Source organism: Danaus plexippus, assembly GCF_018135715.1.
Source record: "Danaus plexippus chromosome 9 unlocalized genomic scaffold, MEX_DaPlex mxdp_24, whole genome shotgun sequence".
Classification (NCBI taxonomy): Eukaryota; Metazoa; Arthropoda; class Insecta; order Lepidoptera; family Nymphalidae; genus Danaus; species Danaus plexippus.
Window position 1 is genome coordinate 2,314,492 of NW_026869847.1, and position 21,039 is coordinate 2,335,530.

The 21,039-nt window shown below is 38.1% G+C and overlaps 1 protein-coding gene across 1 annotated transcript in view; it reads right to left on the reverse strand.

The window, feature by feature from the left end:
- Window positions 1–3,770: 3,770 nt before the first annotated feature.
- The window catches only part of LOC116767261 (titin-like), a 57,313-nt gene continuing 40,044 nt past the window's right edge, over window positions 3,771–21,039 (reverse strand). The window contains 9 exon segments of the mRNA XM_032657518.2: window positions 3,771–4,392; window positions 4,477–4,588; window positions 4,662–6,516; window positions 6,519–8,121; window positions 9,075–9,242; window positions 9,339–9,563; window positions 9,934–10,103; window positions 11,978–12,180; window positions 13,348–13,483. Of these exon segments, the coding sequence (XP_032513409.2) occupies window positions 4,240–4,392; window positions 4,477–4,588; window positions 4,662–6,516; window positions 6,519–8,121; window positions 9,075–9,242; window positions 9,339–9,563; window positions 9,934–10,103; window positions 11,978–12,180; window positions 13,348–13,483 (4,625 nt within the window). The 3' untranslated portion in view covers window positions 3,771–4,239.

The following is a 21,039-nucleotide window of genomic DNA, read 5'->3' on the forward strand; positions in this document are numbered from 1 at the left end:
TATCACAATACTTGATGCTGCAACGCTGACACGAAAAATATTAAAAATATAAATTTCGTTATAAAATTTAAAGGTTTGTTTCAGAGCATCATAATGACATAGGCCTATGGGACGAAAAATAGTGGCCCCTATTTCCCTCTCTACCCTTGCTCTACAAAGTAATTAAAAAGGCGGTTGACACATTCCCTACTCTCTATACCCGGTCCCCCGAAGGAGCGGATCAGTGAAAGAAACAGTCTACAATATCCGTTCCGCGGCTTTCTTTACGCTGATGACTTGCTAGCAGAATCACTTCATGGCAACCCAAACGACCTTTCTGTCAAGCATCTTTGATATGACGTCTAGCCGCAAATCTACGACCGCCAACTGAACTCTCTGACAGCCCCACGCGAGTGTGACGAACAGAATTCTCCGGCCCATAACAGATGCAAAAAGTCACCTCTTTTCTTGCTATCTCGTGCAACTGTTTTCCAAAGTAACCATGCCTCCGTAGAACTGTCAAAAGTTGGAACATAAGGGTACCGTGTTGTCTGCCTATTAATCATTGCCATAATCGGACGCATGCGCACGGATTACATACACGGTGAACATACTGGCTGCTGGGCACTCCAATTCTTGGCTCTATAGCTGACTTAGGGCCCTTTGTACCTTAGCCCTAATGCGAGGAGCTTTCGGCGCTTCAGTACACTGCAGCAAAGATCTTCGTCTGGAGATTCCGAGGAGGATCACTTGCCAGCAGCGTTGGCTCGGTAACCGGTGACATGAGTCCCCGCCTGATAATGCGGGTGTCATAAGCGTGGCAAAACCTCCTAATGCGCGGGAACTAGTCATGGCTTCCACAAAATGGGCCCACGCATGGACATCTGTGGAGCTGACGCTATGGCGGTAGACACTGGACCGGGCACACAAAATTAATTTGTCTTGCAGTTATACCTCCAACGTATGCCAGAGGTGGGAAAGCACTCCATGAAACAGCAAAACCGACTGGATGACGTCCCCCTTCGAGACTGTCTTTTGCGAATCGATAGTTTCAGAGTTTTGACAGCAGTTCGGTAGCAACCCTGCAGCATAGCCTCGCCTTTCTGGTCCAGATCGTGAAGACTCCCAAAGTTTAGTAATTTCACAAAACAACCAATAAACAGTACGGCGATTGGACCCTGACCTCACCGTTGGCATGGTCGCATCACATAAACACGAGTGAGCGCTTCGCGCATGCGGAACGCCATTTGACGTTGATTCCAAAACTGAAAAGTTACTTTTAACTTACTTCGAACATGAGATTGCTCAAAAAGGGATGAATCAGTCCTTTGCGATATAACTCAGTCACTATCAAACACATTCGGATTATTGGAAATTAATGCAAATATGGTTGAAATTTCATTGTATTGCATTGAATTTCAATAATTGTTTGAATATGTTTATCCTTATTAATAAACTGTCATTTTAGAAATATGTTAACTTTTTTAAATAAACAGCTCACACTCTCTTGTTCCCATCAATATGGAATTATTATTTTGAAATAACTCCATAATATATAACTATGTAAATTTTATATATTACTATTGAGAAGTAAATTATTGGTCAGCTGTTCCAATCTATACTATCGCCGTTTGATTCTCAAAATTATTTTGTTACCGTCTCATTTTGAATAGTGGATTATGGTCAAATAATGACATTAACTAGTACACAGTCTTTCTGTAGTCTTTCATACGCAGCGCAAGGGACTTAAGAATGCAAAAATTTAAGATCGAACTAATGTCTGCTTAAAAAAAACATGATTATGTAAAATAAAACGAATATTTTTTTATTTACTACGCGAATTTTTTTTTTTTAACTACATAATCCCCACGTTTCAGTTACTTTTCAGCAACCGTGATCACGGGCAGACGACATGTGAAGTGATTAAAATAATAAAATTCGTGTAGTAAATCCGAAAAATATTAGTTTTATTTTATTGAATACTCGCGAAAGTCTTAGATCTCATTATATGATTATGTAATATAGTTTCGTACTAACTAAACCCTAATAATATACAAATGAATAAATAAAGATTTTTAAGTAAATAAAGACTTCACTTCTATAACAAAACTTTTAGTATTAACAAAAAACTGTTTTTAATAGTATATAAATTTTTTTGGAAATATTACAATAGTTATAAAATGTGATACTTCTTGAGAATGTGGACGTAACCTTAGCCGGAAGGCACACTGTATTGCGAATGTTCTTAGAGGAATCAGAAAGGTCAAAGATAAAGAGATTAAAACCATAATTTTATCAAGATATTTCTGTCATCAATTTCATAAGACATTTTTATCAATTATATCAATAAAAAGTAGGTATGGCTTTACAAACGTAATATGAAACGTTATCAAAATGCATTTGTGAGCTTGAAAAAAGAATACGATATCGTATATGGCATATATTTGATTCTTGATTTGGTAAGTGCCATCTTTCGATTCTATACATTAATATTTTTCTTAGTGCTAATGAATAAATTGTTCTTATTAATAAAATAATTAGTGATTTTATTAAGAGTACATGGAATATTATAGCTGTGATCTATGTATGATTAAATAATTTAAACACGGTCATACATTCTCCCAAGCCCTACATCAAATCTCTGTGCATGCTCCTGAATTACATTTAAATAATCTTAAATGGGATTGGAGAAAGGAAGCAGCTAGTGAAAATGTCAAAATGATTTCAGTTCAAAATTTCCATTAAAATGTAATCGCATTCAGTTCATTGGGATGCGGAACTATCTTAATACAGAGTTAATAGTGATAAGAGGCTTTTAGCCTACTTCAGTATACGAATCCCACCTACGGTAAGAAGGTACGCACTTAATAGTTATTTCTATGATTTAAACGATTGCTTTACATAGCAATAACTTTTTAATTTATAGGCTTTTTTTCAGAGCCCGAAATCTTTGCTGATTGTAATTCTGTTAGTTACGATGATTTTAAAGGTCCTTTTGCTCACATCGACAGGCGGTGGCATTTTTTGCAAGATTTTATAAAAAGGGCAAAGATATAAGCCAAAGACTTGCATAGCTGTTATTCTGTAAAATCCCTAATTTCTGTTGACCTTATTTCCAATATAATCTTTCAACAATAATCAAAGACAAGAGAAAGGATAAGTTAATTTCATCGAGGGCCACTCTTGGTCAGAAATAAACTAACAAAACCAAGCACACTTTATATGGCCAGTGAGGTCACGCTGGCACACATGATGAAATCAATATGTTACAGCTTTTCATTATAAGAACTTCCATGAGATGTCGTAAATCAAAAAAAAACCTTATGAATATTTCCCCCACATATCTCCGTTAGCTAGAAACTGTATTTTTAACGTCTCGATAGTATTTTTAAGCTGACTGTGGTTCAAAACAATGTTTTTTATATCCTATTGATAAAACCCGTTTCCCTTCCCAAAAACCGTTTAGACATGACAGTTCCTTTTTCAAATTGAAGAAAGATAGAAATATACTCGTGTTAGATGGTTAACAAAATTTAGTTCGCCGAAAACGCACAAAACCTACCAAGTTCTTCCACTTTCACTGGAAATAGCAGCTGAATTTAGAAAAAGATTAAAACTATCTCTTCTCACAATGGTTTAATAAGTTAATTCTCTTTTATTGACGAGACACGAACGAAACATACAATGCACACACACACTCTTTAAATGTGGGTGAGCGGTTGCCAGCCTGTCCGTGGCACGTAGCTTGGCGGTAACTGTACTGGGTGAATCAAAATTAAACAAAAACAAAAGACGGTGATATAACCATTTATTTGAATATAATGCTATATTTCATTATTTCTTTGTAACACCATGATATTTAAGTATACATTGACATTAAGTAAATGTTATAATAATTAAGTAATTTTTTACTTTTTTGTATTCCTATAATACGCATAAATCATAATTCCAATAAAACTATAAATAAAACGATGTCTCAGTCCTTCTTCACAATTTTATTTAAATAATACGGTTATACAAAGAAAATAAATTAAAAGCCGGATTTAAAATCGATCATTCGTCGGTAATATAAAAAATTCTAAACAGACTCATAATAGCGAACGCGCCGCGCGCCGCCGCGACTCGCGCATCTATAAAAGCGACTCTATAATATAAAAAAACATTGGGAGATGTCTCCCGCACCTAGGCGTCGTTAAAACTATCATACACTTATAGAAAATCACAAAATTCAAGCGGAAAATAATAGGAATCGGTGAGCGTCTACGCGATGACGTCGGGCAGCTGCGTGTCGGCCGGCGGCGGGCTGGGGGGCGCCTTCAGGGACACGCCGTTCACGGGCGGCTCGGGGGAAGCCTTCTTGTTGTCCACGGACTTCTTGACGGCTCGGGGAACGCTCTTCACACCACTAGGAGCCTACACACCAAGACGTTATACGATGACACTGACGTATTAACAGGCTACGAGTATGAAACGTGTGTTGTCAAAGTCAACAGTTACCTTAGCGGTGGCAGTCCTCGGCGGGGCCGCTTTAGCAGTTATACGTTTATTGGCGAGATCCTTACTCTGCTTGTCCAGGGGAGCGCGGGCCGCCGGCTTGGGCGCTGCCGACCTAGGGAAGGACGAGAACGGTCAGTTAATAAAAACAACAGCGGATATTGACTATACAATTCTATAACACATACTTCGGAAGAGCGGCGGCGGTCGGCGCAGGCGCTGCGGGGCGAGGGGCGGGGCGGGGCGCGGGGCGTGCAGCAGCGGCCGGACGGGCCGCCGGCGCCGCTGCGGGCCGGGCTGTAGTCGCGCGGGCAGCGGGCTTCACGTCTCCATTCGTCAATGGCTTCGCGGCCGGAACTTTAGGTTTTGTTTCTTTCGGTTTGGCTGCGGGTGCAGTCGTCGACGCCGGACGAGGGGCGAGCGTTTTCGCGGCGGCGGCGGGTTTCGGAGGTGCGGGCTTGGGAGCTGCGGGTTTTGTAGCAGGTGCCTTGGCGGCGGGGCGTGGAGGGACAGCCGCACGAACCGGGGCGGCCGTCTTGGATGGAGCGGGGGCGGCGGTACGGGCAGCCGAGGACGCGGCGGGTCGGGCGGCTGGCGGTGCTGCTGGCTTCGGTGAGGGTTTGGATGCGGATGCTGGCCGGGGAGAAGCTCGTGGGGCGGGAGACGCCTTGGCGGCGGCGACGGAAGTACGTGGAGCAGGGGAACGGGGTGTCGTCGTAGACGGAGTCGGGGCGAGCTTCTTAGTCGCAGAGACGGAGGTTCGAGCGGCCGTTGTTTTGGAAGCGGTCTTGGGAGTGCGCGAATCGGTCTTCGGTGTAGGAGTCGTGGGTGATTTTTTAGTCGGCGAGGTCTTGGTTGCAGCGACGGCGGCGGCGGCGGTAGCGGCTGCGACGGCCGCCGTTGCTGCAGCGATGGGAGCATCTCCGAGCTCCGCCTGGGGAGGTTCGACGGCTGGCGTCGGTGGCGGCGTGGTGGCGGGCCGGATCGCCTCCTCGGCCTGGATCTCGTTGGTCACGGGCACACATATCTCCTGCGCGTGGGACTCCGGTATGCCGATATCGATATCCGTGACGAGTTCAGCTCGTGGTCGCTCGTCCGGTAGCAGGTCGGGGGCGGGCGCACTCGTTTCGGTTATGGGAAGCTGTACCGGCGCATGCTCACTCGGTTCAAGATCGAATGCTTCCTGCGCCACTTCGGGCGTAAGTCTAGAGTAGTCTGTTTCAGGCACGGGCACTTCGACAGCTGGGACCGGAGAGGTCACCGATTTTTCTTCTATTGATTCCACAGTTTGAGAAGGTACAATGGACTCGTTTTGAGAAAAGCTGGAAGCTTCGAGAGTTAATTCACTCTGTACGTTTTCTTGGTCACAGAGCGCCGGTTCCTCTGCCTTCAAAGCATCGTTGTCATGTACATCAGACACTGGTTCAGGTGAGAGAACCGCTTCTTGTTCTTCTTTATGTGTTTCTTTACATTCGAAGGAAGAGAGAATGGATTCTTCTACTTTTTGTTCAGGTTGAGGTGATTTACTTAATATGTCATCTTGTTTGTCCAATTCTTCCTTTTCGTCTGGGATAGGTGAAATATTTTCTGTAACGTTATCAATGGCTAATTCTTCCTTTACTTCAACCATTTCGGGGTTCTCTTGGATGTCAGTAATCTTCTCAGATGTAGCGTTTTGTGTATCTACACTAAATAACGAATCTTTAATGGGCTCCTCCGGAACTGGAGACTCAGACAGCAAAGGAGATTCTCTTGGTAATGGAATCTCTGCAGGTTCAGGTTGTCTTTCATCCTGTGGAACTGGTGATAGCGCTTCGACAGGGGATTGCGTAGGCATCGGCGACTTTGCTGGTTCGGGAGACTCCACTGGTACTAGGTTTTCTTTTTCTTTCAAGGACGTTATAGGAGTTTCCATTTCTTCGGAAGGTTCATTAGATTCTATAGGCAACGGCGATGTTACTGGTTTGACATCTGTTGGTACAAGAATTTCAGTTGATAGTGGTGGTTCACACTTCAATGTCGATTCTTGTTGTATTGGGACTCACACAGTAAGGACTCTTGCGGAAGAGGAGATTGGCGCTGTAAAGAACCTTCTGGTGATATAGACTCTTGCGGTAACGGTTCTTGTGGCACGGGTGACTCGTTTAGTAGAGATTCTTGTAGCACTGAGGAATCGAGCGGTAATTTTTCTGTCGGTAATGGGGAAACTGGCAGTGAAGATTCCTGTGGCACAGGTGACTCGTTTAGTAGAGATTCTTGAAGCACTGGGGAATCGAGCGGTAATTTTTCCGTCGGTAATGGGGAAGCTGGCAGTGAAGATTCCTGCGGCATAGGAGACTCACGCTGTTGAGTTTCTTGCGGCACTGGGGAGTCACACAGCACAGATTCTCGTGGCGCAGGAGATTCGCGCTGTAAAATGTCTTGAGGCAATGGGGAACAAATCGGCGAAGGTTCTGCAATTAGTGGAGATTCACGAGGCAAAGATTCTTGTTGTACAGGAGACTCGCAAGGCATTGGAGACTGTCGCTGCAAGAGGGATTCTTGCATTACAGGTGACTCGCTGGGAACAGAAGACTCTCGTGGCAAAGGCGACTCCCGTGGCAAAGGAGACTCTCGTAACAGAGAAGACTCTTGCGGAATCGGAGATTTTTGTGGCAAAGGAGATTCTCCAAACAAAGAAGTCTCCTGCGGAATCGGAGATGATTGCGGCAAAGGAGATTCTCCAAACAGAGAGCGCTCTTGCGGCATCGGGGATTGTCGTGGTGACGATAGCTCTTGGGGTATTGATGTTTCTTGGTGTGATGAGAACTCTGCTTGGAATGTACTCGATTCATTAGGCAAAGGCGATTCACTAGGCACAGGAGAAGGCGACGCGTGTAGAGACTGTGATTTCAAATCATCCACCACTTCAAAGTTATCACCTGATTCCAGTTTTATTTCTGGAATTTCAGCTGAACAATCCTTCTCTTGACCCGTGTTATTTTCGTCTAGTTTAAGATCCAGCTCTACGTCCTGGGACTCGTCTTCTTCTTGTGGTGTAATTGCTCTTATGTTACTTTCACTTTCAGAAGGATCTAACAGATCTTCGTTATTGAAACCTAGTTCTGAACTTTTACCATCTGGTATCTCGGGAATTTGCTCAAAGAGAAGTTTATGAGATTCTGGCGTGTCTGTTTGAGCAACTGTTTCTTGTTGATTAATGCAGTCATATTCTGTGTTGTAACCTTGCATATTATTGGTATTATTGATAGTAAAATCAACAAAATTACCTAAATTTTGAACATTATTCGCTACAATGTCTGATCTGTCATCAAATCTTAAAATATCGTTATTTGGTTCATCCAAATTTTCATTAAGACTAAACAGATCAGATTTTTCGTCAGGGCACAAATTTTCTTTGTCTTTCTCATTTTTAACAAGGCATATTCCATTTTGCTGAATATCTTCCTCGTCACTTTCAGGGAGAGGCTGGACAGCATTCAGATCCACATTAGATTCAATTTTCCCGAATCTTTCACAGGTGTCATCATCTTTCTCCTGATAGAAGCTCATGCTCATTGGATCCCTTTCTTTATTCTTCAGTCTTTCAAACAGTTCATCATCTCCATGGTCACTAAATGGATTTGATTCCGTGTGGGCTTGGAATACCTGGAATTATATTGTAATTCTGCTTAATTACAAATCTATTTAACTAAAAAGGTAACCTGTAGATTCAATTACTTGAACTGATGATTAAAACTTCTAATGTATTTAAAAATATTAACAAATTATTTATTATATTTGAAATATGTATATTGTATTTTAGAACTAGTTTTTACAGAACTTTTTGAAATTCTTATACAGCCTTGTGACATAGTAATGTAACAATAATGTTTTAACTTTCAATATATTTTTTTTTTATCTTTTTGATTGCAGTTATTTTTCAGGATTATAATGCGAGTTTCTGAAAATATTATCATATTTAATCTTTAATCTATCAACTGTAATGGCGCTTAACAAAATTTTCCGAGAGAATGGAATGTTTTTTACGTAACATTTTTTAATCATAATAGATGGAAGACATTCTTTCTACAACTTTCTCAGACGTGAAAATATTCTTTAAACTTAGTATTTCTTAGTGACGTCGTTAGAATAGGTATGTATGTATGTAATCTTCCCTTTTTAAATGAATCTGATAACAACATTTCCGAACTATTAATAGATCTTTTACTTTTTTTATTACACATTTATGTACTGTAAAGTTTAATAGTTACAGTTTTTATTTTTCAGTGAATGCAAATTATATTTACAAAGATGTTGAGGAAAAAGATTGACACACAAAGCTTTTGTTAAACAAATGCTATTGCTAGTAAATAAAATGTGTGATATTCAGTTAAACTATACTTTATGTTAACTGCATACATATTGGTAAAAGTGTATTTAATATACCATTTTATTGAATTGAAACTATCCACTGAAAGCCAATATATAATACCTGTAAGTATTAGAAATGTGACAATTGTTATGTTAAATGTTTTTAAAGGAAAATTAAATTTTATTCTCTCCTATATTACTTATGAGTTAAGTATATATTCTTCATATAATAAAAAAAATTCACTGACCTGGATATTGCAGAAATCCGTAGTATCCTTCTGTATCCTCTCAAACTCTTGGGTGAAACTTGTATCATTTTGCTTCTGATCTATCCCCACATTAAAGCCAAAACCCATGCTATCCATTTCATTTTTGTCGCCGTTTGCATGTTCTATAACACCCTCCATAGAAATATTCTGTAAAAAACGTACACTGTCAATAATGCTCTGCAAATAAATAAAATAGTAATGTAATAATTAAAATATTTTTTTTTTTTCTATAACAGAACTCACATGATGTCCATTAAGCTCACAGTCTTGTAGTTCAGCCGGTCTGATAACAGCTTCTGTCTGAAACTGTTGTTCGTCAACCAGTTCTATATCATCTATGGGTAGAGGTTTGCGAGGTGACTCTGCCAGCAGAACATCCGATCCGGCCACACCGCCGGGGACGAACACTGGCGCGTCAGGGTTCAGAGGAGAACTGTTCATGTCTGCTGAACTGCTCTCCCACGTAGACTGAATGATTTCAAATAAATAACATGTCTTAGAAAAGATTAAAGCTGGGACCACCAAATGTTACCAGGAAGTCTTAGTAATATGATTTAAATTACTTTGTATATGAGCAACATAGAAACAACTCAAATTGCACACTTTATTTCCTGTTACACAAACAAACATTCACACCAGTATAAATTTATGTACCAATAGTATATTAAAACATGGCATTTCATAGAATGCGTTGATTCAAAACATCGTATATATTTAGTGACAACGACGAATTCTTCTTCAAAAACCTATATACATTATAGAATGATATTTAGTATAATAAAAGGAATTATACATATTTTTACTGAAGTTAGGCAGTGTTTACGTTCTACAAACTCACATTATCCTGACAAGGTGTTTCTGAACGAGGTATTTCTCGGTCCTCTTCGCTGGTGATTTGTTCACGTTCGTGTTCACCTTCTCCTTTATAGTAATTCCACTCGTCTTCGGACTCCTCGCCACTCTCAGCTACATTATCCACCAAGTTGCCATCAACGTGGCTCGAATCCACTGTTGAAATGAATTAGCCCGTTACTTGTATGTTATATACTATCTGTAAGCACAAGGTGATCACGCGATGCTACCCTCTCAGTGTTTCAAATCAACAGGTGTTAGACACACCCTTATTTGATCACATATCATAATTAAATTATTATCTAGACATGGACGTATTAGTCCCACGAGAATAATACTTTCAGTAATATTTTTAATAGGTCGACGAAGCCACATGCCAGAGCCGATATACACCGGTCGCGATTTTAAACTAGCAAAAACTTTCCGGACGCCATTTCAAGTAAGACTCGTAGTCACCACGCCCGGCTCCTCAGGAATGGATATTTAAGTAGTCAAAAATATGCCACATAACCCACGGACTGCGAAGATCCTTTAGCAGACCAAGGAGGGATGCGCCTCAGTGAGACCGATCTATTTCCAGAACACTGCTCAGCATGAATCAACACAGAAATAACCATACACTGACTATTTTGAGGGTAAATATTTAAAAATATTCATCAAAAAATCACGTACCGTAAACGGTAAACAGCACTGCACTTATTATCGTATGAAAATAGCGTGTTTAAGACGCTAAACAGCAGACAATAGCCGATTCACTGTAACTGACAAGTCGGTAAAGGGATATACAATACCCAAGAACGTTCGATGTACGACTGATGGCCGGTTGGCGGCCGCGGGCGGGCGCGGGGAGAGAGGTGAAGGGTGAAGAGGGACGAACGCGGCACGGGCCGGCCGGTGAGAGGGGCGCGCACTATTCAGGGATGCCGGCTCGTTATTATGGGTATTAAAATTATTTATAACTTTTGCATATAATCCTCTCTGCAACTACTGACAGACTATATTATATATATATTTATGTGTAATATATTATTATGTCAACAATTTCACTTCTAAACCGTTTAAATATTTTTTCCCAACTATGTGTGGTTTTGTCACGATAAATTATGTGCATGTAAATTATTCAATATAGGGAAAAACTATATAAAAGCTTTATTTAAGATAAGCCGAGTTCATATTAACTTTGTAATAAAATATGACATTTGTTTTAAAAATTTCTTCATACGTATATAAAAAGGCTGTGATGACCTCGACATATCCAAATGCCCCCAAGTCACTTCTGTACCAAGGTCAGCTATTTAAACTATTTGTCGGGCAGTTACAGTCGCATTGATAAGAATTCTTACACACAATGCTAAAAAAATATATCACTAAAATCGAATTGGGCTAAATAGTCATAAATAAATATTATTTACTAAAAAAAATATTCAAAATGAAAAATACCTATCGTTAATTTGATAAAATTCTTGTAGTTAACATCAAAAATCAATAAAGGATATAATGTGAGGAATTTTGTTATTTTCTTTTTTTTAATACAGACATACGACATGTTGAATTCATAGACACGAACGGAATTCGAATTTGGAACCTACGGAATAATACATTCTAGTTGCTACTAACCACATATCGTTCCAAGTCTATAATATTACTTCCGAGTCTATTATCTATTGCCAAATGAAGTCCTTTTTCCTGTCTAGTCAGAGTGATATACATTTTTCTAATTCTGGCACGATAGTGCTTGAATATCACCTGGTTGGTTAAAATAGAGCTGGAAGTGGTTGAGGCACTATCACAATAATAGTATTTTCACTCTAGCCTTGAGAACAACAAGATTATAATTGAAAGGTAAAACAGAAGCTGGCAAGGTGTACCAAACCTTTTGCTGTTCGTATGAGGAAGGAATATGCGTAACGCTACGTCAGGTTGCGAGGAATGTCTGCAGCGAAATTCTGATCTTCAACCTTCAAAGTTTATCCTATAGGCTGACTACTTTTCGAGTATACCCTGAAAACCTGCCATGACATAATACTAACCCGGGTGACGTGTTTCTGCGGGCGGAGCTTGCTCCTGGTTCTCGTCCATATCCAGGTCCTGATCCACGGCCGTCTCCGGGCCGAGGTCGTCGCTGTCACTGTCCGAGACCCCGTTGTCTGGTATACAACCACCACCCTCTAAAACCTTACAAGCCTCATTCTCCACGACAAACGGTGGTGGATTTACCACCGCGTTCTCCAGCCTGTATAAAATTAAATTGATCTAATTTCTTAACATATTAAATTTATTATCTGACATAAATAAAGATAATATTTCAAATAATGTACATGTTTTATATAAACATATTTTATAGTGTACTAATTTTAAATTGTAAAATAAAAATGATACAAATAAGTTTGAAACTATGACTAGAACCAGTCACACGAGCCGTTTTCCCTAATACATATCACTTTCTAACTTGGGAATATTGAGCAATTAATAAATATATGTATTTAAACCAAGTATTATAAAAAAGTTTCAAGCCATTAAGCAAACCGCTGTATACAAATACATTATTTGGCAGCGCTTTATGTACTAATTAATGGATCAAAGTATTTTATAACAGAAATTCACTGCACGGCTTGGAAATTCCACATTTTTACACATACAATATAAAATTTTGTTAGACGACGAAGCGCTGAAGCCATATAAAAAAGGGGTGATGCTTTGTATAGAAAATAAGACCACAAAAAAAATTATCCGTATGTTGTATGTATTACATATTAAGGGCTTAGTTCGAGGGTCGAAATGTGGAAGTGGAATTTATGTTATCATTAAAGCTGTAATCATACTTTTCAGAATTCCCATACTATTTAAATATATTGTACTGAGAAAGTAGGATAATATGTTTTACAAAACTTTGAGACAGGAATGAAGGCAGGTGAGATTTTATTAAGCAGTAAATAACTCAATTCCTTCCACAACAGTCGTGTTCGTGGGAAGACGAAATAAAAGTGTTGTTAATTTCGAATTTATTTATAATTGTATTATAATTCCGGTTTAATATATTTTTAAACTTGCTTTATCTATAACTATATAATTTTGCCTTGAACCTATTAAATTAAAAAACTTGTTAACTTTAATAAAGATGGCCAGTGTCAAACACCTGGAATCCTCTCGCACTACCAGACCTCAAGATACTGCTAATGCATTCTACGTACATCTGGATGCATTTAAATATATCTACTCTGGAGCAGTATTCTGTCAAATTAGGAGTTCGTTGCAGGTAGATGACAAAAAACGATAGCAACTGACAGACACTTTTATTTTGTGTGCGCATGATCACGGGAATAAAGGAACATTATAAAAATTGCATAGTGAATCCGTGAGTCATAGTTTTATTTAAATATGTACGTTTAATGTCACATACCCAAGGTCCATGGGCGGGCAGTCGGCGGCAATGTCACGCGGGTCCTTCAGGAACACCACGATCACTGTGATATTGTCTTGGGATTTATGCTCCTTGGCCTGTCTCACTAGCGTGTTCGTCACCGCCTTCACGTCATCTATAACAAAAATTATATAATTTAAGAGAACGGCTTGCCAATGTTACAATAACTTAAAAGTCGTCGTGTCATCTAGGACTAAGTTTGTTGCGAACTCTATTATGTCTGCAATCCGTTGCGGCACAATGCTGCTTACAACGGTCGGATGTGGAGCAACGATGTTTATGTTTCCATTTGCCACAACTTAGACATCGAGGATGTCCTTGTTCAGTCTCGAGTCGCATGACTCACATTTTCTATTGTCCCCATTCTAACCTATGCTATAGTATGTGTCGGATACTAAATGATCTAAATTGAATTTCAAATTAACCTCTGTCACGTGTCGGGATGAATACGAGCGTCAAGAAAAAACGGAGCGAGCTTTTCGCTGAGTACTATCGACCCGGTTCCGTTTTCAAACTCCAGGACCATCGTGGAACGATTATTTTACATTGTGTGTTGCGTGAAAGTAGCTTTTGTTTTTAAGGTCGAATTGCGTCATTGTTCTAGAAATAATAAGTCATGTAAATAAAATGTAATTAGGTTTTTTGCTGTATAATGAAACACTCCCGTTTGAAGGAGTGGCTTAATTGTTTTGAAATATTATCCTTTAGAGGTATTAATGTGATGTTCCAGCGCGATCTGTTCGACTAGGGCCTCGAGGTGTAGCTACACGCCTTGACTTTGCCCGCTATTTCGGGGCGCGGTCATCGCCACCGCCCTTTGCCTTTTTATCTGTTTTATCTGGATCGTTGCCAACCACGTCTAGCATCGTCCTATCAGATACTGACATGTATGACTATTAATATAATTGATACGTAGTTTTTTATATTTGTCACCTATAGAGTGATAGTTTTAAATGTCAGTATATAATCGTAAGGTGTATATAGATACCACGTGAAGAGATTCCTTACCAATTTACTTCTTATAAGTAATAATCATTACGTTTAGTTCACAGGTGTTATGTGTGAATAATCCGTCTAGAAACACGGACTATGAATCATGAAACTCAAACGAAAATTTATTTCTATATTTTTAAATTTATTCCAAAGTTTAAATGCAATTATAAAAAAAAACCACTTCTACATTGTAAAGGGTAAAGGTATTAAATAAGTTTATACGGTACGTTCTATACAGTAAATATAGATATATTTTTAAAAGGCAATAGGCATAGTAAAAGACGATGATTGCATCGATTACTATGGTCAAAGTAACGGTGACACGGATGGAATGTGCCGCCGCCGGCTATTGTTACAACAGCAAAGACAAAAACGGATTACCAATACTTACCAACGCACCTGTACCGTAATAAGTAATGAGGGAATTAACAGAGTAGCATTAAAACGAGAAATACAATATAAAAAGTTAGGGCAGAAGGGGTTCAGTATATGTACAAATATAATACTCTCTAGACTGTATTCTACATGGGAAACGTTGGATCCGTAATGGGATTGTCAAATAAGGGGAGGCTGGGAGGTGAATTGAGTGCAATTTTACGGTAGATTCCTCCGTTTAGCTGCAACTTACGACTAACAACAAAACTGTCGGTAATGTCTCCATTATAAGTAGTACTTAGGTCGACTTAATGTATACGGACAAGTAAATAAGTAATATATTTATTACGACAGTAGGTATTTGCATTATCATTTGTGAATTTTAGTTTTTTATAATATATCATATTGACATTCATATGATTTTAGTTAATCAATAAAAATAACCGCGTCTCATAAAAAATATATTTAAAATAAAAATGTCAAAAAGGTTCTGTGAAATTCAGGTGCATTCATATTAAAGTAAATAGGAAAAGATTGCTTTGAGGGGTCGAGTTCAATTTCTGTGCCTGAAAAGTAAGGGAGGCTGCCCCCGCCGGCAGCTTCCACTCCAAACTTCAGCCAACTATTCAGCTACTTGCACAGTAGGTTCTATATATAAACACATCAATACAACCACCTATTCTCAACAACCAACTAACTACATTAAGTAACCAGCACTTACAGAAAATAAATAGGAAGAAATGTAATTTCATCTCAAATAGATTTTATGAATTGATGGTACCATTCATAGCATTCCATTATCATCTAAAGATATAGATACATCATAACATTGACGTATTTAAACGTAAAGGACGTAATAAATCCATCAAACGGTATCGAATCAGAATATTATAAACAAGCAATTGAATTTGAGGCAAGTTAGAAACTGCTCACGTGTGTGTAACGGGGTCTCGAATTAGACTCTGGACTAAATATACATAATACATCGACAGACTCGTTGCATCACATACATTGATTTAAAATTATCAGTCGACTGGTTACAAAATTAAATAAATCAGTATATAGAGTGTTTTTAATTGGATCAGAACCACTCGTAGTTTGAAGTGTTAATCTAACGCAAGCCAATGGGCTCAGAGATCGCTGTGAGGGGCTGATGTTTACAGACACATTATCTTAGGAAAACAAAATAGCCACTTAACGGACGTCGGCATGTCTACGTAGTGAGGCCTTCACGTCGAGACTCTAGACACGGGACAAATAGAGGGCATCTCATAAGAGAGCTTTCAAGGATATATCTTATAGCTGATCCCTTAGTGTATACTCTTACGATATTGATTTACTTCAAAGGACTGTTTTGATTTTAAATGAAACAAGTATCTTAACATACATTTAAAATAATTGCTTTCTCTGCTAGAATAAGAACAATTTTAAAATAGAAATTAATTAATCGAAACTGGTGTTAGTACATGTCATCCAAATCCAAATCCCTCCATAGTAATGACAAATTGTACACAAAAAAATTAAGCTCGTACGTAAGTAAGTATGAGTCTGTTACACTATGTTGGCTGTGTACACGTTATGTGTGTACTCTTTCATCAGTTGACCGTTAGTTTGCCAGAGGGTGCGGAACTAGGAAGAGTTATAGAAAATATAAATGGTATAAACTCTGCGACCTGACGTCCTCTAATTAACGAACGCTCAAGCGCCAGTCGCGGCGCCGCACTTCGGCTGCCTACAAATTGAAAGGTTGCCCGCCCCATGTGTCCGCAGCTTTTTGAAAAATGAAATAGGAAAAAAAGCTAACATATATGAGGCATGCTTATGAAAAAATGGAAAACTTTTCTAAAAATATTTTATATATAAACATGTCACCGCAGTTGGATATAACATACGATCTCACTTTAATTTGTACATTGTGTTTATCTAAATGAGCGTAATTGACTTAATAATTTCTTAAACAAACCATAATAATAATAAAAAGAAAATATTATACAGAGACGTGACAATACGTTTACTCATTAAAACTTATGGCACGCGTCAAGCAGACCACTTAAAAGAGAATGTGGATGTTGCGCTAACTGCTGATCTCACAGTTAAACAATGCGACAATGGACGGCAAACATTCAAAACTACTAAAATTACAACAGAATTTAACAGTCCGTGTGAAAGATGAGAATCGGGTCGAACGAACGTGGGACACGGGAAACAATTCGTGCATATTATATACAACCTTTCCTGTATACACATCAATTCATTTATTTCAATTTCAGACTTTCCGCTGGTAATACAATATTGAAAATATTCCATCGGCTCCGATACAAAATTATTTCTTAAAGATATACAGACGCAGAATATTCTATTCAATAACATCGACCATTACAATCGTCTGGTCTGGTCTTCCTTATGCGTTGGATTCTCCGGCCATCGATCAGTGCAAGATTACTCATGCTTGTAATAAAGTGTTCATCGTGTGTGACGTTCAGACATTTCCATTTCTAATGACATCTAAGACTTTCGCGAGTATTCATTTAAATGAAACTAATATTTTTCGTATCACTACGCGTATTTTATTGGTTTAAAAAACTATATACTCCCGACGTTTCGGTTACTTTTCAGCAACCGTGATCACGGGGAGAGAGATTTCCATATCTTTCCAACTACAGTGACCATAATTCAGCAAATTGTTTACATTATTATATCAAAAAGTCCATAAATTCACAACATTTATTTAATTTATCATTGCTTTAAAACGTGTTAACGTGTTTTTGGACGCAAAATATAGAGACAGCACAGCGTCTGCCAAAATAAACAGTTTCTTTTGCGAGAATGAGATCAGAACTGGCAACGTTCATATATTTCCTTAAGTGAATACGAAATCATACAAAAAAAAACAACGTGATGCATCATTCGTAGTTTGGCAAACATTACCATTTCCATTTATAGGAAAACAATTGATATTCTTCCATAACAGACAACGATTTAATTAATTCTAACACTACACTCGTTATCTGTGTGGTCTGTGTATCTTTTTAATAAATTCGCAATATCGATTTTCACTCTAATACAAAATATTCCTGGTAACGATAACGCTATTATTATTCGTACCGCATTATATTGGGCTCACAATTATCAGCTTTTATCTATGCGACTGCACAAAGCCGTAAAAAAAATATATCAATTATTGCATGTTACGTTAATATTATAAGTAATAGTACATTAAATTAATGTTCCGTCTGGTTTTATATCACGATTTCCTTTAATCTCGTTTGTAATAGGAAGCTATAATCACGTGTCCCGGACGGCGACCTCGCTCGCTAGACGAATAGAAATCATAGCTATGCGATACTTCAATACATAATATATCGAATAGTTTACTTCGCGTCATACATTCAAGACCATATAAAGACAAAGTTTTTAAATAAAACCTTTGAATTAAATTATTTTTAAAAAATATTACATCACCTCTAAAGTCACAATTAATAATAAATAATGACACAGAAAAGTTTTTTATGAAGTATCCTATATTTTTGCCTTAAATTACACATGGAATAAACTTAATGTATGCGTTTTACAGATAAAAATCTATTTACTTATGCAAATCTCTCCCAAGTCCTAATGCAAATCCCGTGTACTGGAGTTCATTTTAATATATTGAAGTGACGGGGTCAGTTGTGAGATAAAAAATTTAAAAAAAAGGTTCTATAACAATACGGCGAAATACTCGAGCATTTATTTTTGTACGCGGATAAAAAACGCTAATATTTTTGTTATTTTTTCATACATTTGTGAGAAGTAAACAGGATTTTTTTATTGCATAATAAGTTAATAACTGTACTGTTGCCTAATTAAAAAAATATACGGTAAATAAAACCGATAAGATAAAAAAAGGGACGTAAAAAAAATGACTCAAGACAATTTTGAAATGAGTCACGACAATTTATAAAACACTCGAAAATAATAATAAAAAGAAATTTACATTAAAGTGGCAACAGCTGGCAGAAAAGAAACTGATATACAGCCGTTTACGCGATTACATGCAAATTATGATTTGCATAAAAATGCAACAGTCTTGTGATGCCAATTTAATATCTTAATCGCTTTTAGTATGTTCCGCTTTCACTCCAGCATTGCAATAGGACTGTACTAGTGCGCAGGTCTGTTCTCATCTCCTGCTGCAGGCTGCAGTGCGGTGTTTCATCATAACACCCCAGACGGTCAATCAAAAACGTTATTTCCGCACTAACATCCAATTAACTATTTGTAATTGGTCGCTCGACGTGTTTTATATAGACGTTGAAATTAAAACTAACGTCGAAAACAAACGTTAATTCACTCATGTGCAATGATGCGCCGTTTCTTTCTAACGAACCACAATACGAATGTGTTGCAATTTTATAAGACACTTTAACGCGGTCGTTGACCCACCAGATAAAAATACATTGTCTCCCGCCTACGTCGGGTCAAGGCTCAGGGTTATTCCTATATTGAACATTTTAACAATCCCTAAAACTTAGCAATGACGAACTGAGATGTAACCAAGGAGTTAGTTCGATTGATCTAGACAGAATTGGTAATATCACATTCAAAGATGTCTGCGGAGCGTTAAAGTTCAAGACATTGTGGTCAAACATGAAATACTAAAGTTGATTTTGTAATAAAATAAATAAAATGTTAAAATGGAAATTTATTTCGCTGTAAAATCCCTACAATCTTTCGGTAAATTCAATACCGTATTATAATAGACATCTCAGGTGGATATCGAGTAATAGGAGACTGGAAATAGATTAAATGCTATCATGTCGTGGATCTGTGGTACGAGTCATCACGACGTAAATCGTGAGAGTCAAAAGACCAGATAAAGTTCACAGAACAAGCCCGTCTCTGATGTGGAACATCTGCTGCACTTCCTTAACCATTAACATGGAACCGAATTGAGATATAGACGAACATATATTTTTATACTGTTTACTAATGACAGTAATGAATGTATTTAATACAAAAATTGTGAATTATGTTCTTCTCAATACTAAATTGCCGTCATAAAAGATTGAAATCAGACAAAAACATAATATAGTTCGTAGACTTTTAATCATAGTTAAATATAGGCCTCAAAAATAATAGTAGGTATAGTCTTTGTTTGATGTCTGTATGATATCCTTGACCGGAGCCGGTCTAACGTTCATATCGACCTTGAATCTCAATGCAAAAATGCCGGGCCGATTAAAATTCAAGCCGAAGATTGCGAACTGTAAATAGAAAACTATACTCGACGTTCATATAGAGATTCAATATTCTGGATGTCGGTCGGGTGGATCGGTCGGTTGACTTTCTCGCGTCGGCGTCGGGGCGCCTGCTGCGACGCCTGCGCCTCCTTAACATACAATCATAGCAACCTACTCGCAACTGACTCTCGACTGTGCCGCGGCACAATGCCCTGAGCCGGCCCACATTGCGATTATATGACTCACCGACTCCGGCGCCGCCATACGGGCTTGTTTACAATTGAAACGATTAATGACACTCACCAAAACCGGATACCTAAACGTAGCATGGATTTAACATAACGCATCAATCAGATCGAAGCAATTTTCTTAATTAATGACCGTTTATCAATTGGTGATGTCGTTGTATGTACAACTGTTATAAGAAAACTTCACTAGACGTAATGAAAAAAAAGAATGACCTGTCTAATATGTCGGCATCTATGAAATGATTCAACTATTATATTTCTTTTATATTTTAAATCAAACAAGATTTTACGGAAACGCGTCTCTGATAATCGTGATTTCAAAAAGGTTAAAACGCGAATTTAATCAGACTTTGAACGATTCTAAGACTATATTCTATGTCCATCAGACTGGACTATACTCACAGTTATATGTACCATAAAAATTGAGTCATTACACAAATAAAATATGTACTTGATATATTGAACATAAGACAATAGGACTATGAAATTCAAACTGAAAAGGTCCATTAGGAATCAATGTCTTAGTTATAAAGGCGGGCACACTTATCACGGTTCAATAGAGCAGAGAAACATTAAAGGCAGGTTGTTATATTATACAATTTGTATGCATAACATATCAGTGTGAGGTACGAATTGAGTAACAGCTTTGAAACGACGGCTTTGAGAAATTTATAGAATATAATTAAATCCTTCGATTGAAACACTCAAAGATGACTCAGGACTTACAAAGTCGGTGTAATTGTAATTCAGAGTGCAGAGCGGTCACGTTGGCAGAACCATTTGGTTAGATCGTTAACATCTCTTGTTATAAACAGTATGTGCGAATAAGATAC